This window comes from Colobus angolensis, unplaced genomic scaffold, assembly GCF_000951035.1.
Source record: "Colobus angolensis palliatus isolate OR3802 unplaced genomic scaffold, Cang.pa_1.0 Scaffold205, whole genome shotgun sequence".
NCBI classification, from domain to species: Eukaryota; Metazoa; Chordata; class Mammalia; order Primates; family Cercopithecidae; genus Colobus; species Colobus angolensis.
Genome location: NW_012115211.1, coordinates 282,908 through 299,937, shown reverse-complemented (window position 1 = coordinate 299,937; position 17,030 = coordinate 282,908). Strand labels below are relative to the sequence as shown.

Here is a 17,030-nt window from a genome sequence, read left to right as displayed (position 1 = left end):
CACTTGAAAATGGGAGGCGGAGGTTGCAGTGAGCCAAGATTGCACCCACAACTGCACTCAAGCCTGGGCAAAAAGAGCGAGACTCCATCTCAAAAAAAAAAAAAACACACACACACAGTTAGGACTTCAATTGGGTTTTAGAAGATGGGCATACTTAAATGAATTGGAGAGGGAATTAGTACGAAAGCCACTGGGATATGCACACTAAAAAAGCAGTGTTTTTCAGTAGGCATTCATTAGCACTGGGGTCCCCAACCCTTGGCCGTGTACCTGTAGCAGTCCATATCCTGTTAGGAACCAGGCCTCACAGCAGGAGGTGAATGGGGGCGAGTGAACGTTACCCCTGAACTCCGCCTCCTATCAGATCAGCTGCAGCATTAGATTCTCATAGGAGCACAAACTCTATTGTGAACTGCACATGTGGGGGATCTAGGTTGTGTGTTCCTTGTGAGAAGCTAATGCCTGATGATCTGAGATGGAATAGTTTCATCCTGAAACCAGCCCCCTGCCCACGACCCATGGAGAAATTGTCTTCCATGAAACCAGTCCCTGGGGCCAAAAAGGTTGGGGACCACTGCTTTAGCATATGTTGATAAGTGTCAGTAAGTAAGTATCCTTCTGGATCGAATGCACTGCACTAAGTTTCAAGAAGGCTTAGCGATATGGTCTTTGTCCATCAAAAGCTGGTAAGTGTTGGCAGCATTAGAAATGAGCACTGCCTGCCTCAGTATGACCTTGGGTGCCAGGCGTGGGAGGTGTTTTTTGTTTGTTTGTTTTGAGACAGTATCTCGCTGTGTTGCTCAGGCTGGAGTGCAATGGCGCTATCATAGCTCACTGCAACCTCGAACTCCTGGGCTCAAGTGATCCCCCCACCTCTGCCTCCCAAAGTGCTGGGACTGTAGGCATGAGCCACCCTGCCCAACTGTGACCTTTGGGCTTAAGCTCGACTTAGATATAATTCCCTGTGTTTTGTTTTGTTTTAGCCTCTGGATCCATCTGAGGAAATTCCCTGTTTTAATTTTAAAGAGTTTAAAGATCATTTTATATTATGTTTATTCTGTAATTCTTCTCTTAATGGATAGCAATGTATAATAATAGTTAATATCATTATAGCTAATATCAAGTGACTATTACTGCAAAGCAGGTACTCTTCCAAAGCACTTTGAATATATTATTCAGTTAACTCATTTAATCCTGACACCACCCTGTGAATTAGGACCCACTAACTTCTCCCATCTTAGAAATGAGGGAACTGAGGAACTGAGGGGTTAAATAACTTAATGTGACACAGCCATCAAGTGGAAGAGCTAAGATTGGAGCCTAGGCAGAGTAGTTTTAGAAGTCCTGCTTTAACCATTACATGGACAACCTCTCCTACAACTAGTTAAGAATAAAGTATTTTACACAAGGGATCATTTAGCATCTGGTGATTCCAGAAAAGGAATCTTGTTATTACAGCCTTCTCCTGGTTTTCTTCATTCCTCTCTGAATGCTCCTTCTTACCTCATTTGAAGGCTCCTCTTCCTCTACCTCATCACAAAAAGCTGGAGCTCCTAAAGGCTCAGTCCTGGGCCCTTTTTTCTCTTACTTTATTCTTAGTGGAGATAAGTTCTGATATCAGAAATTGCCTCCTGTACATTTTCACAGCACATTCTACGTGCCCATGCATTTTTCTACCAGTCTTCCATCCCAGTTGTGATATGCTCTTTGCTTTCTGCAAATGGAACCACTTTCCATTATTTTACACTAGCCAGGACGCCAGGCAGAAACCTTGGTTCCTCCTTTCCTTCCTCACCCTTATATCCAACTCTGGCAACTCCTGCCAATTTCTCCTGCTATTTCTGTTTGTCTATGTGTGTACATTTCCATTCTGATGTATGCCTCCATTACCTTTCACCTGTACTACTGCACAGCCTGCAGTCTCCCACCATCCACTCTGGCCCCTCCAGTCCAGTCTGCTCTCCAGCTGCAGCCAGAATGCACTTTCCAAAGTGTAAATCTCTCTCTCTCTCTCTCACCCCCTCCCCCCACACACCTCTGACACTCTCTCTCTCTCTCTCTCTCTCTCTCTCTCTCTCTCTCTCTCCCTCTCCCCCTCTCTCCTTTGCCTGAAAGTTCTAAACATGGCTTGTGACCGCTGCATGGTCTAGACTTTGTTTTACTCCTCAGTTTTATCTTCTACCATAGAACTCTTCACTCATTGACCTTTTGGGTCTTCAAACATTGTTATCTTTCTTGACAAAAGGTCTTAGCAAATGCTGTTCCTGCTGCCTGGAAGATACTCTCCTCACCAACCCATTCTTTACCTGATAAAGAACTCTATTAGCCCTTCTAATCTTTGCTTTTTCTGTCTGGGCCAGATCTCTGCTACAAGCTCTTTGAGCCCGTGTCCTCTCTGCGTAGCACGGGTCAGAGGTGGTTGTTTGACATTGATGTCTGTGATTCTGTGATACTTGTCTGTCTTCTCTCACTAGACAATAAATTCCATGAAAACATGAACCATGGCCTTTTTCCAATTATTATTATAGCCCCAGAGTCTAGCGCAGCACCTAGTGTATAGTAGACACCGAGTATGTATTTGAATAAGGGGGTAAATCAATTTCTTTTTTTAATTTATTTTTTATTTATTTTTTTATTTTTTTTTTTTTTTGAGATGGAGTCTCACTCTGTTGCCCAGGCTGGAGTGCAGTGACTCGATCTCCACTCACTGCAAGCTCCGCCTCCCAGGTTCACGCCATTCTCCTGCCTCAGCCTCCCGTGTAGCTGGGACTACAGACACCCGCCACTGCACCCGGCTAATTTTTGTATTTTTAGTAGAGACGGGGTTTCACCGTTTTAGCCAGGATGGTCTCGATCTCCTGACCTCGTGGTCTGCCCATCTTGGCCTCCCAAAGTGCTGGGATTACAGGCGTGAACCACTGCGCCCGGCCCAATTAATTTGTGTTATACTCCACCTCCTTCAGGAGTATAGGGGACTACAAAAGACAAGGTTACCAAGATGTCATCTCTAGAGTCCCAGTCTCTTACTAAACAGTAATAAAATGGCAGCTAATTGTAACTCAAGCACTTCTGCCCAAGGCCTCCAGCATCTCTGGAAATGGTGGCAGAGCTATCGTTTTTCTTTTGAAATAACAAACAACTAAACCCTCACAGTTTGGTTCATGTGAGAGTTTATTAGAGAGCTGACAGTAGGTCACCGTTAGCCGTATCTTTCAAAGACTTCATCTCACAGATTCTGTCACTGGTCCTGGGAGTCTAATGCATCCTTTAGCTCCCTTCCAAGTCTAGTTTTTAAATTCTGAAAACATTCTCTGACCAGGGTTTTAATTTCCCTATCGAGTTTCTTCTGGGGCTGGGTTCTGTGAGATTGTTGTTCCTCTGGTTTCCCTGGCAAAGGTAGAGGTTTTTAAAAAATTTTTCCCTGGTTTTCAGCATAAACAGTTTATTATTCCCAAGTCTCAAGTGCTGTCCAGACACTCTGAGGGGTCCCCAGGCATCATTCCTGGCATCTCTTTCCTGTTCTTTCCATGTTCTCGTGTAGGATGTTACTTAAGCCCTATATAAATGACATCAAGATGGGCTCTGTCTGTTTCTACAGACCATTTTACAGTCCTCATAATGTTGGTTGCCTGACTGTGATTTTAGTATATTAATATGTATGATGATTTCTTAAAGTGAAAGCTGATGAGTGAAGTGGTTGACTTGACCCCTCCCAGGACCTCTCTTTGTCTCCCTGGAGGATCACTGTGTATTCTCTGATGCCATGGAGCTCAGCCTGGAGCCTGAGCTGGCCTCCAGTTGGGCTCTGGGCAATAGGCACCCCCTCATCCTCTGTCCACTGGCCCAAGCTGGGCCACGGAGGCCTGATGGCCAAGACATCACATCACAAAGCCTGGGGAACTGGATTTCTTCAGCTTGCTTATTTTGTCCTTTGCCTATGGAACTTTCTCTTTCACCAATTCATCTTTCCATCACTACTCAGTTTAAATAAAATCCAAAGGCTGCCTTGTTCAGTTATACCTTTTTATACTCTGTTTTTATTTAGTCAGACTTTGGCAGGAAACCTTCCAGGCGAAGCCCAGGGGAAAAGTGACCATTGGCACAGATTTCAGCCTGTGCTTTTGGCCCAATATTGTTTCTATTTTTATTTTGTTTCGTGTTTTTGTTAACATCCAGGGCAAAGATTAAGTACTTATACTTATCTGGTAATGGTGAGAGGCCTTTGGATTGCTTGCCTGTGGCCTGGAGACTGCATGCTTAAAACTATTAACCCCCAGCTACCTCCTGGGAGATAAGATCTAGCTGTTAAATTTGGCTTTCCCTAAAGGAGGTTCTGAGCTCCTGCTTGATCTGAGAGAGGGAAAGAAGAAGGATAAATCCCAACCTTTGCTGAATTTTGAAAAAAGGATAGTAGCTTAATTTATGGAGGTTTTTTTTTTGAAAAAAAACTAACTTTATGTCATAATTTCTTAGCTGCCAAAAGACGTAATTCCACCTCAGCTTTGCCTTGGCAACCTGCTTTTGGCACTCTGTACAAGCCTGTCATTGCTCTGCATTATTTGAGCAGTAATCTGTAAGAAGGTGAGAAACTATTATTGCTTTTTAACACAGTTGACATGGTATTGGCGCAGAGTAGTACCTAGAACTTCAAACATTTCTAGTGGCCATCAACCAACTTAAACACCTCCATGTAAAGGTCTCACTGCCGTGAGGTCATAGATTGCTACAAGGGGGGAGAAAGAAGAAGATCAAAAGTTGTTTAAAAGTTTTTTTTTGTTTTTTTTTTCTTTTTAAGTATTCTTATTCCACTGAGTTGTAGCTGTAGATTTTGGCCAGGAGCCAGACAATCAAGATTTAGTATTTTGACAAGCTGTGATCTAGTAATGTCCCTCAGAGGAAACATTTTGTAGGGAGGGAAAGACACATATTTGAGATTGTGAATTGTACTCTGTCCTCATACTTTACAGTGTGGGACCTGGTTGTAGACAGATAAAACAAGTACAAGTGAATCTGAAAGATGATTAGGAAAAAAAAATGTTTCAAATGGTTAAAACCTCACCCCAGCTTCAAGAACTCTCTTGATGTGGTAAATCTTTACATGCTTTCTATATTTCATTTTCCCATAAGTTTCCACATTTACATCAATTCATGGCAGAATTTATTTCTGCTCATAGCTGATGCTTAGAATGCCTAACAGTATAATAAGTCTTAGAAAGTCAAAAGAGCAACACAAACTTAATGTAGGCAGGAAGAGAAGAGAAAGAAAATAAACCAATCCACTTAACCTAAAAATTATTCTCATTCTCACCCTGTCCTCAAATAGAAGTAGAGATCAAATGTAGATGTTTTGGTGACAATAAAAAACTTAAGATCCTAGGGACTGGGAAAGAGAAGGAAATTAACAGTTAGGCAGACCAGCTTGGTTAAATCACATATTTCTACCCAGTGGCTTCATGACCTTGGTCAAGTTACCTAACCTCTGTGCTTCAGTTTCTTCATCTGTAAAATGAGGATGATGTTCGTAATACTTCATAGAGATGTCATAAGGATTAATTGAGACCATGTATAAAGCTGTTAACAGAGTGTTTAATCAGTAGCACTTTATAAATTTTAGTTGCCATTGTTTTATTATTATTAATAATTTATTGGGTACTTATTCCTGGTACTAAGAATTTTACTTGTATATCTCATTAAATCCTTACTGCAATAACTATTGGGTAGATATAACCATTTTACAGAAGAGGAAACCTAGGCTGGGAGCTGTGAGGTGTACCCTCAATGTCTCGTGTCTCCTAACGATGGCGCTGCATGTGGAGCTCTGGCATGTTACCTATGGGAGATGTGGAAATGGGAATCACATTTTGGACTGGTGCTTTCTTAACTTGTTCTCTCTTTCCCAATCTCTTTTCTGTAAAAGGAGGCTATAGCTTCAGACAGTAAAACCAAGAGGAAGAGGAGAGGGAAATGATGGGGCAAGGATGGTGAAGTAGAGGAAACTGGGCTCTACCAGTTCCTGGGTTGGCTTCATGGCAAGGTATTTATATAATGGTTATAAAAGTGCTGCATATGGTCTTCCTCATTATAGTCAGAGAAATAGAGAATTTCTCCCTCTTACAAAAATTCTCTCTCCCTGAAGCTAAATTCATGCAGAAAAAGGCTGCATCAGGGGTTTGGGGACAATTGGAATGTACCTCAAAGGATTCTGGGAAGTTCTTATAGTCCCTAAGCAGTAGGTAGATCATGTAAACAGAGGAATTTTGAGCATTTCGACTTCATTCAAAGCTTTCCCCACCTCATGTCCCCAAGAAAAAAAGAAAAAAAAACTACAATTGTGTTTCACATTGAACAGATTAAATCTGTTGATTGATTTGGATCTTTTTCTCCAAATCTCTTTTATACTTTTTTTCTTTTTTCTTTTTTCTTCCTTTTTTTTTTTTTGAGACAGAGTCTCACTCTGTTGCCCAGGTTGGAGTGCAGGGCTGCAATCTTGGTTCACTGCAACCTCCACCTCCTGGGTTCAAGAGATTCTCCTGCCTCAGCCTCCCATGCAACTGGGATTACAGGTGCCCACCATGAAGCCAGGCTAATTTTTGTATTTTTAGTAGCAATGGGGCTTTGGCCTTGTTGGCCAGGCTGATCTTGAACTCCTGACCTCAGGTGATCCACCGACCTTGGCCTCCCAAAGTGCTGGGATTACAGGCGTGAGCCACCACACCCAGCCTTTTTTTTTTTTTTTTTTTTTTTTGAGGTAGGGGTCTTACCTTCGTCCAAGCTGGAATGCAGTAACGTGATCATAGCTCACTGCAACCTCAACCTCCTGGGCTCAAGTGATCCTCCCACCTCAGCCTCCCAAAGTGCTGGGACTACTACAGACATAAGCCACCACGCCCAGCACCATACTTCTTCATTTGCTTCTTGCAGCTAGCTTCCTGGAGGTGTGGGAAGGTAGGTGGGAGGAGTTCTGTTTGTTCCTGCTTGAAACAGTATGCTGTATAAGAGAAACAGTAAAAGGAGAATAATACTTGGAATTTGAGGCCCACTGAAATGAATTATAATGACAGCAACCACAGATACAACTACTACTGACAACAGTGTCTATGCCAGGCATCCTGCCAACAATTTTAAGCACATTATTTTATTTAATCCTTATTTAATCCAATGATCTATTTTATAAATAGTCATTAAATATGCCCACAGTCATATAACTCAGGGGTGTCCAACCCCTGGACCGCAGACTTTCACCCGTATGTGGCCTGTTAAGAACCAGGCCGCACAGCAGGAGGCGATGGGGGTGAGCAGGCATTACCCCCTGAGCTCTGCCTCCCATCAGATTAGCCATGGTATTAGATTCTCATAGGAGCACAAACCCTGTTGTGAACTGTACGTGTGAGGGATCTAGGTTGTTTGCTCCTTATGAGAATCTAACGCCTGATGATCTGAGGTGGCAGTTTCATATCCCCACCCCCAAGTCCACAGGAGAGTTGTCTTCCATGCAATGGGTACCTGGTGCCAAAAAGATTGAGGACCACTGATACAACTAATAAATGAATGTGACCTTAAGTTGTAACTCCATATAGATGGGATCATAGTGGCAGAGCTAGGAGTAGAATCCAGGTCTTTGAATAGTCCTTCTTGTCACTACTGTCTCTAGAGCTGAAGAGATGAGAAAAGGTAGTTGATAGCAATAAATAAGGACTCACAGAATGAGAAACAAATTAATCATTTTAATTTAGAGAGCTCAGAGAAAACTTGATCCAAAGAAGCCAAACTGAAACTAGACTGTCCTCCTTGACATCTAAACTCCAGGCCACTTGGCTTCTCCCTCATTGTGCCATTGTTTGTGACCTCAGGAAATCCTTTTTTACTTATGGCAAAAGGTTTATTAAGTAATTTAACAGTCTCTGGTGTGGTTCAATTAGTCAACAAGCTATACTGTGTTTCACTAAACTATAGCCTAGTAAATTTGCAATTATGATATCTTTGGGTTGTTGTTTTTTAATAAATTCCTTTTAATTGCAACATTAAAGCCCAGATGTCATGTTTCCAGTTTGGAGCTAAGCCCAGCTGGAAGAGACAGCCACTCATGGGAAATGGCTGGTGAGAAGAATGTGTGCAGTGAACTGGCAGACTCGGTCCAGTTGCTTGAACCTCAGGCTCTGCACCCGCAATTCTAGTGCCTCCAAACACACGGGGCCCCTTGGTGGGAGCAGACAACAAAGAAAAGCTACCATGTTTCCTGATACGTCCACACCTCCCAGAAAGCACACGTTTTTGCTTTTGGTTGTCTAAGGGTAGAGGCTCCCTGTAAGTTTTTCATCACAACATAAATAATGTACTAATTGCATTTGATGAGTAAATTGTCAACAGCCTTTAAAAATTGGTCATATAATTAGTAAATCTGTGAGTTTCAACCTCTTCATCTAGGTGAAATAGTCATGAAGCCAGACTGTCATCAAAGAATCTTGAAACCTCCTGAATATTCTGTTTTGAACTATTATTTGCCTTTTTAATTCCTACCTTTCTCTCTTTAGGCAAGAGTAGAGATAAAAATACTCTTATTTCTTTATCTTATACTAAAATATGAATGAAGGGTCTTTCTCAAAACCTTCTGTTAAATATAAAATCAAAATTATTTTATGAAAAATCTCTGCAGTATGTTTTTATACAGAGATGCTCACAGCAGTTTGTTTTTAATAGTAAAGGCTCAGAAACATCCTAAATCTACAAAAGTAAGGGAATAATTAAGTAAATTATGATAGTCCATTCAGTGAAGCAGCCATTTAGAATTCTGCTTACCAGGAGGTTTTAATAGCATCCAACAGTAGGACGTAGAATTCTGTATATACCAGAAACACGGCTTTAGTGTTTCTTTCTTGTTTCCTTTTTTTTTTTTTTTTTTGAGACAGGGTCTTGCTCTGTCGCCCAGGCTAAAGTGCAGTGGTGTGTTCACAGCTCACTGCAACCCAGGCTCATGCAATCCTCCCACCTCAGCACACAGTTGGTGGGACTATAGGTGCTCACCACCGTACCCAGCTAATTTTTTAATTTTTTGTAGAGACAGGGTCTCCCTATGTGGCCCAGGCTGGTCTCACTCCTGGGTTCAAGCAGTCCTCCTACAGTGCTGGGATGACAGGTGTGAGCTGCCACACCTAACCCATAGGATTTCTTTAAAAATTCAGCGCACATATTTAAAATCAAAGTCTGAAAGGAAAATACCCAAAATTAATAGCAGTTGTTTGATGGGTAATAGACTTGTGAGTTTTTTTTTTTATATATATAGTTAACATATTTTTAGTTTTCCTGTGAGTAAAACTATTGTAATAACTAAAAATACATGCGTGTTTAATGTAATCATTTGATACTTCAACTGTTTGGAGCTTGGCTATCTTAAAAATTTGGAATGTAGCTGGGAATCCTGGAAGTAATAAAAAACTCAATTCTGAACAGCCAAAACTATGTTACCAAACTCATATAATAAATAAAGCATGTTATGCCCAGGACAGCTCCTGGCCCGCCACTGAAATCCTGTTTACTCATACTTTGCACACAACTTTCAGGATATCTGCTTTGCAAGAACACAGCAAACTAAGAAAAGGGTAGAGCGGCCACTGCAGGCAGGGGCACTGACTCAGCTGCCCTCAGCACCAGAGGGGAATCGAAGAACCCGTGCCAGACTTAGCTCCAGACCCACTGAACATCCTGTAGTCCCCTTACTGCGTCATCGCTCAGTAATACATGTTCATATCTGTGGCCCAGAGGCATCGAGAAAATGCCTTTTCTTGTTCAACTTTTCTAAGATCGTAAGAAAAGCTGTAATAAAAATTTTTGAAAGGTTTAATCTCATATAACTAAAAATGGAGGGAAAAATGTGGTGATAAAAAGGTAAACCTTAGATATGTAGACTTCATTATCTTTCCAAAAATAACTAATTTCCTTACCATTCTTAAGAGAGAACATTTTGGCTGGGACCTGTGGCTCACACCTGTAATCCCAATATTTTGGGAGGCCAAGGCAAGAGGATCACTTGAGCCCAGGAATTGGAGACCAGTGTGTGCAAGATGATGAGACCCTGTCTCTAAAAAAAAATTAAAACTAAAAAACATTAACCGGGCATGGTAGCACACACCTGTAGTCTCAGCTACTTGGGAGACTGAGGTGGGAGGATCCCTTGAGGCCAGGAGTTGAGGCTGCAGTGAGCTGTGATCACACCAGTGCACTCTAACCTGAGCAACAGAGTGAGACTTTGTCTATAAAAAACTTTTTTTTTTAATTTAGAAAATTAAAAAAATTTAAAAATGAAAAAACGAAGAGAGAGAGAGAACCTTTTACTGGTACTTGGATTTTCCAATTTGAATCTGATACTACCATTACCTGAGTTTTCATACAGATCCAAGGGAACTGGAGAAGAATGTCACAAAATCAGGATGTCAGAAAATACCAAAGTTCCCACCTCTCAAAGCCTTGGGGTCCATCCATGAAAATAGGAATAACATACCATCTTAGAGTTTGTGGGCAAATGAGAAGGCACTTAGCTTGATGTGTACTATGTCTTTGGCACTTAGCAAATGTTGTGTTCCCATGTGGGACACAATAGATAGGATGGGCCCTGGAGTCAGATGGAATCTAGTTCAGATGTGATTCTTCAGCCTTGAACAAACCACATGACCCATCACCTGCTATCTTCCTCACAGGACACTCGAGGGCTGTGTGGGCAGCGCATCTTCCATGGGGCTCAGAACATTATTGACGGTCAGGAAAATGGTCGTGCCCTTCGCATTGTAGTTGGCGAGGTGGGGCAGTGGGGGTTGTCACACCTCATTACTTTTCTGTTGTACGAAGTAGAGAAGTTTTAGAGCGTCTCAGAATCAATGAGGGCTACAAACACCTTGTTCCTCTTGTGTGGCAAGCACTGCTGGGTGTGCCCCAGGCCTGTTTCTCATGCCCTGCCTTTTATCAGCCCACCGGGAGCCCCACAGAGCAGCAGAGCAGGATGCCTGGGGTGGGGGTAGGAGCGGGAGGATGGCAGCACAGGGTTGCAGCATGAGGGGTTAAGCACCTGGCTCTAGCCACACACCAACAAATCACCTTCAGTGTTCCAGGCTGCTCCACCTGGTGCTTCCACCCCTTGTGGGCTGGGCTGGCAAATGAAAGCTAGGCTTGTCTGCACAGAATAGACTGTATACTGAAGTGCTGCTGATGTTCTCTTTTGGTTTGAGTACGTAGTCAGCCTGCAAGATCATTCAGAGAGGGACACGGTCAGCAAGTGGTAGAGTAAAAACAAGGTTTGCAGAAATGTGTAGCTTACCCAATTATTGGGAGTTTTGACAACATATTAACTATAAACCTAGATCGAGGCCAGCAGATTTTGCTCTGTTTTGTTTTTCTTGAGAACTAAAAACTGTAATTTACTAGTCTACTTGCCTAGTTCTATATGCACCTCGGTTACCACCCCTAATTATGAAATCTCTCCTGGCACCAGTACTCACAGCCAGGCAGAGGAGCCTGATGGACCCAAGGATTAGAAGCTGTGTGGTTGCCCCTTCCCAAGAATAACCCTTGCTTGGGTGTCTGAGACTGCAGGTATAATCCTGCGTCAGAAACAGTCTGAGAGGAGAGAGAGCAGGGAGCTGTGGCCAGGGCTTGTGGCTATAGAAACAAGTGGAAGAAATCCCAGATCTCTTCTTTTCTAGGGCACTTCTTGCTATTGTGATTTGAAAATGTATTATTTGAATAATGAGGAATGTCTTTCTCCTTCAGGATTGGTAGCTCCTTGGAGGCAGGGCCTACTGGTCTTGCATCTGTCTCCCTGCCCCAAGGCCAAGCACATATGGGAACTATTTGTTGGGTGTGTGTAGTTTCAAGTTCTGCCTCTACCCCTGCCTGGTGGTTGCCCTTCTGCAAGCCACTTAACCCTCTGTGCATGTTTCCTCATCTGAAGCACGCAAGTCAAATGATCTGTGTGCACCTCCCTCTGCCTCTGGATCCAGTCTATTCATATGGTTGTATTGAAGCTAATTTCATCCACATACAAGAATGTCTAGAGCTAGCATAGTGTATAACATAGCCATCATTTCCAGGATGTAGATACTCTATTTCCATTAACTGATTATTATTTATTATTTCAGACTTAACTTTACCCTGCTTTCTCTGTAGAGTTTTGGTAAAGACTAAGTGAAATGATGTATAGGAAATTACTTCAGAAATTATAAAGTTTGTATAACTGAATAATGATTATTATTGCTGGCCCAAAGATACCCTCCTGAGAAGAAACTCAGATTCAAAAGATGGCACTGCAGACCAAGTATTGTAAAACATGTGTGTGGCTCGCCCCATCAAAGAATGTATTTTCCAAGGTAGTTTTTCATTTTTTTTAAAAAAAAAAAAAGGAACCCCTCAAAAAATTTTTTTTTAATTTTTAAAATGTCACCTTGACTTCAACCTCTCTCTCTCTCTGCCAGTTCACTAATGCAAGGTGGTTAGCATTTGTTAGCATTTGAGTGTTGGCAAGGTTGTTGGTCATAAAATCATGAGTCACAGATCTTAGTCTCGCCTTGTCGCTGCCTCACTGAGCGTGGGCAAGTCATGTAACTTCTCTGCCAGATGAGGATGCCTGCTTTTCAAAGCTAAAATAAGAATTGAATTGCACTAAAAACAAGAATGAAATTATGGATAGCCTTTCAGAAATACGAAGTTGGTTACATCCTTCACATGTTTTTCTTGCCAGATCCAGCCTGTCCAGTTACTTCACCTCTTCCCCATAGGACAAGGTTTCTGTTCCCCGCCCCGCCTTGGGCCGTCTTCCCTAAATATATTGCATTGTGTCTGTATCCTGCTGGAAGGAAGCTCCCAAAGTTGGACCCACATACCTCATGTTGTTTTTTGCATTCACACACTGCAATAACTATAGTCTAAGATTGATTCTTACCTATTTTTATTAGCTCAGACCTAAGTATGCTGTTTCCTGTCTCTGGATCCAGAAGGCTTACACCGAGTTCTGAAGTAGAAAGTAACTTCTTGTTTTTGTTTCTCTTCTAGTGACAGACATCACACCTCCAGTGCAATCCCTGTTCCTAAGAGACAAAGCTCCGTATTTGGGGTTGCAGATGTAGGCTTCTCTGGGGGGATCCCTTCACCAGACAAAGGACATCGAAAACGGGCCAGCTCTGAGAATGAGAGACTTCAGTACAAAACCCCTCCTCCCAGTTACAACGCAGCATTAGCCCAGCCTGTGACCACTGTCACCTCCGTGGGAGAGGCCGAGAGAAAGATAACATCTCTCTCCTCCTCCTTGGACACCTCCTTGGACTTCTCCAAAGAAAACAAGAAAAAAGGAGAGGATCTAGTTGACAGCTTAAACGGAGGCCATGTGAATGTGCGCCCTAGCCAAGAACAAGGAGAAGCCACCTCCGAGCACCAGGCCACAGTCAATGGCACTTTCCTACCCGGCGAGCAGGCCGGGCCTGCCCGTGTCCAGCTTCCAGGCGAGTTCCACCCAGTCTCAGAAGCTGAGCTCTGCTGTACTGTGGAGCAAGCGGAAGAAATCATCGGGCTGGAAGCCACAGGTTTCACCTCAGGCGATCAGCTAGAAGCATTTAACTGCATCCCGGTGGACAGTGCTGTGGCAGTAGAGTGTGACGAACAGGTTCTGGGAGAATTTGAAGAGTTCTCCCGAAGGATCTACGCACTGAATGAAAACGTGTCCAGCTTCCGCCGGCCACGCAGGAGTTCCGAGAAATGAAGTGAGCAGGTCGACAGTAGGACCGGGGCAGAAGCTCTGCCTAAAATGAAGTGAAAGCTGCACTTAACCCTTTGTAATAATGATGACACAAAATGAATATTAATGGAGGATATTCCTCGGAAAAACAGACTTTGGGAATGAAGGAGGGACTCAGGATCATTGTTATCAGTGGGCCAAAGTTAGATTTTGCTTTCAAGATTTGCTTTTCGGGCCTGATGATTATTTTAAAGCAAAAATCACCCTCTAGTTGAAAGAGCTTACAGCTTGAGTCACCTTTTAGCTATTTGTCTGCTTTTTATTTACCCTTCTATGTTATCCTCAGAGGGAAGATGATAATATATAAATAATATAATGAATTCACCCTTAGTTTCGCATAAGCATTTGCCCTCACCATGGTTTGTAAAACTTTGGGAAAATGGAATATTCAGAAATAGATTTCCATCATGTACTGAAAGGTCTGTGGCCATCCGTGAGGTAGATGAAGAAGCAGCATAGTGGTCTCCTTACACCCAGGCCCATCTGTCCCTCTCCCTGCCCCCACGTACCACAGTCCACCTTTAGACCCTACTGTCGCCCCATCTTCTCCATGAATGGGCCATGCGTCCTGAAAACAGGACATCAGATTCACTGGTTCTGTAACCAAGTAGCCATGACGTTCCATCTCTTCTAACCAGCTATGGCCTTTCCTCCACCTCTGCCATACCCTTAATGTGGCCCTCAGATTAGATAAAAAACTTCCAGTGGATCCCAGGGGACCCTCAAGGACCTCGAGGTTACTGCAGTCAGATGCCATCTCATGCCCCGTGGGGGCCAAAGTTTTTATGTGGGCAGATTCTGTGGTGAGGAACTAGGCATGCTTTCTGGTAATGCACTCATCAGACAAAAATCCCTTGATGTAAATCCCATGTTAATTTATTAAATTTCAGTTAGAAGGTTGGCATTCACATGACAGAATGTATGTAGAGAGGGTGTCTGGTAGGCAAACTGCAAGGCAGTTGAGATAGTTGGATTAAGAAGCTAGACGAGACATCGAATACTATTGGTATGTGTGCAATTTGATGAATATTAAATTATGTTTCGAAGTCCAGTTGTCATTCCTGCATTTAGATTTCATTTGGTGTTGCTTTATACGTTATGTACCCAAGGACATTGCCTCAGGGTTGCAAACTCTTTAAAGGAAAATTTATCCATATATCCATGTATTATATAGAAGAATAAAAATTGAGTTTACTTCACCCGATCTGATTTTTTTTCCCAGCTTGGAAATTCCTTTTGAACCTACGTCTCCGTGTGTCACGTCATGACAGGACTAGCCTGAACAAGAGCCATGTCTACCTAAGCGGAGGCTGTTGACTTCCTTCAGTTTACGTATTGTATATAGCAGCACAAACACTTGACAGGTATACACTCCAGTCGCCGCATTTGTCCTGCATGACAGCTTCACTCACGAGCCTCACAGTCACTTTATATTGTGTCCAAGCATTCCTGGGCTCAAGTTTAATAGCTATATTGTTGTTTTCCATGTAGAGAACTCAGGATGACTACATCGCAGATAAACCCAACTCTCGGGCAGTCGAAAGCTTTAACTGGATCTGCAGAAGCCCATCTTACTCCACATGAAGAGGTGGGGCTCCTTCACATGGAGCAGGAGCTTCTCTGCAGTGTACTGTCTGTTGCTCATTTTAGAGTCAGTGAGGGTGCAGACAGACAGCATCGTGGATATGCACATGCTGCGGGGCCCTCCAGGGAAGTAACATTTACAAAAAAAAAAAAAGGTTCTGAGGGGCAGTGTTAGGATTGCAGAATGGAAGGTCAACCCTGTGGGACTTAGGCTTGCCCCAGATGTGGGATGGACTTAAATGGCAAACCAAACTCAAAGTAGGTACATTGGGTTGCAAGGCATCCAGCCTGGCTCTGGCCCCACCGAGGAGCAGGACTCGCCATGGTTACAGTGTCCATCTCAGGTCCACACAGCCAGGAGAGCCTGGACTCAGGTCCACCCGTCAGTGCCCCCCACTGCTGTGCAGACTCCCTGGGTGATTCTGGGCTTCATGGCTTTTCACTGCACCACGGGGAGCCCTGCTCTTGAATGTCATCAGGCTGCTCGGAGCTGATTGCTGGGTACTTACACATTTGTCTTGACCCACACGGCCCTGTGGTGACGCCTCAAAACACCACTTAGGTTTGGGTTCATTTAGTTTGAATTTGGGGTTTTCATTTGAACTTGTTTGATGTCTGCAGTTTCTGCCATGACCTGGGTAGAACCTATGGGATTATCCGTCTCCTGGAATAACTGTTCGACGTTTTCCAAAGTAGAGTTAGTTTGGCCCCTGTTTAAAGTGGCTGGGGACAAAACATGGGATTAGTTATTATCTCCTAACCTTTTAAATAAGTTTTGTAAATCACTAAGAAAATTAAGTTTGCTTGGAAGATGTAAGTTGAATTGGAAACTGATTACTATCTATTTCTGAGCTGCTAAGAACCCTTTCAGTTTTCATACAGCCGAGACGCTTTTAAACAGCCGGCAAATGTTATCAAATGAATATTTGATTGTGTTTTTTCTCTTCACATCCCCTTAACCACTCTAGAAATTCCAGAGATTTTTTCCCCTCAGAATATTAGTTTTGGAAGATTGTACCCAGCTATATATTTTTTAGCAGTTCTGATGGTGCCCATTTATCCTGATCTAACCAGTTATTTAAATAATTTTTTAAACCACCACGAATAATAAATGGCATGTGAAACTGATCTGTTGGTAACTGGAAGAAAACTCAGCATCTGTATTTATACAATAAAATTGATTAGTATTTATTTTGAGAGTTAAAAGTGTATATTATTTCCCTGCTATGTTTGAGTCCTGTCTTCATTGTTTTGAATTTCATATTGAAGCTGGGTTAACCACGAAAACCTTGTTCTTAAAGAGCCAGCATTTATCGAGCACACTTGCTCTCACACGCTCACACACACTCTCTCTCTCTCCACATGTGTGTAAGGGACTGGGCTAAACAAGGTTAATAAAGAGATGAATAAACCTTGACCTCTGCCATGTTCTCTAGTGGGGTGCACAGGTATGTTAGCTGTTAATTCAGTGTGCTAAATTCTGTGATGGAGAGATGTACAGCCATTCTATGGAATGCAGGCAAAGCTGTTAATTGTCACTCAAGGGTCAGGAAAGATTCATGGAAGTGATGCAGATTAAAGAGATGTAAGATTTCACACTGTGGGTAGAGAGAACAGCATGGGCACAGGCCCAGAGCCAAGGCCTTGGGTGTGAGCTTGGAAAACAGCAGGG

The 17,030-nt window shown here is 42.8% G+C and overlaps 1 protein-coding gene across 2 annotated transcripts in view; it reads left to right on the top strand.

Annotated features, from left to right (window-relative positions):
- The window catches only part of UVRAG (UV radiation resistance associated), a 333,543-nt gene extending 318,570 nt beyond the window's left edge, over nt 1-14,973 (top strand). For both annotated transcript variants that reach the window (XM_011942003.1, XM_011942004.1), the window contains exon 15: nt 13,036-14,973. In XM_011942003.1, the coding sequence (XP_011797393.1) occupies nt 13,036-13,738 (703 nt within the window). In that variant the 3' untranslated portion in view covers nt 13,739-14,973. The remainder of the gene's footprint in view (nt 1-13,035) is intronic.
- Nucleotides 14,974-17,030: the final 2,057 nt, after the last annotated feature.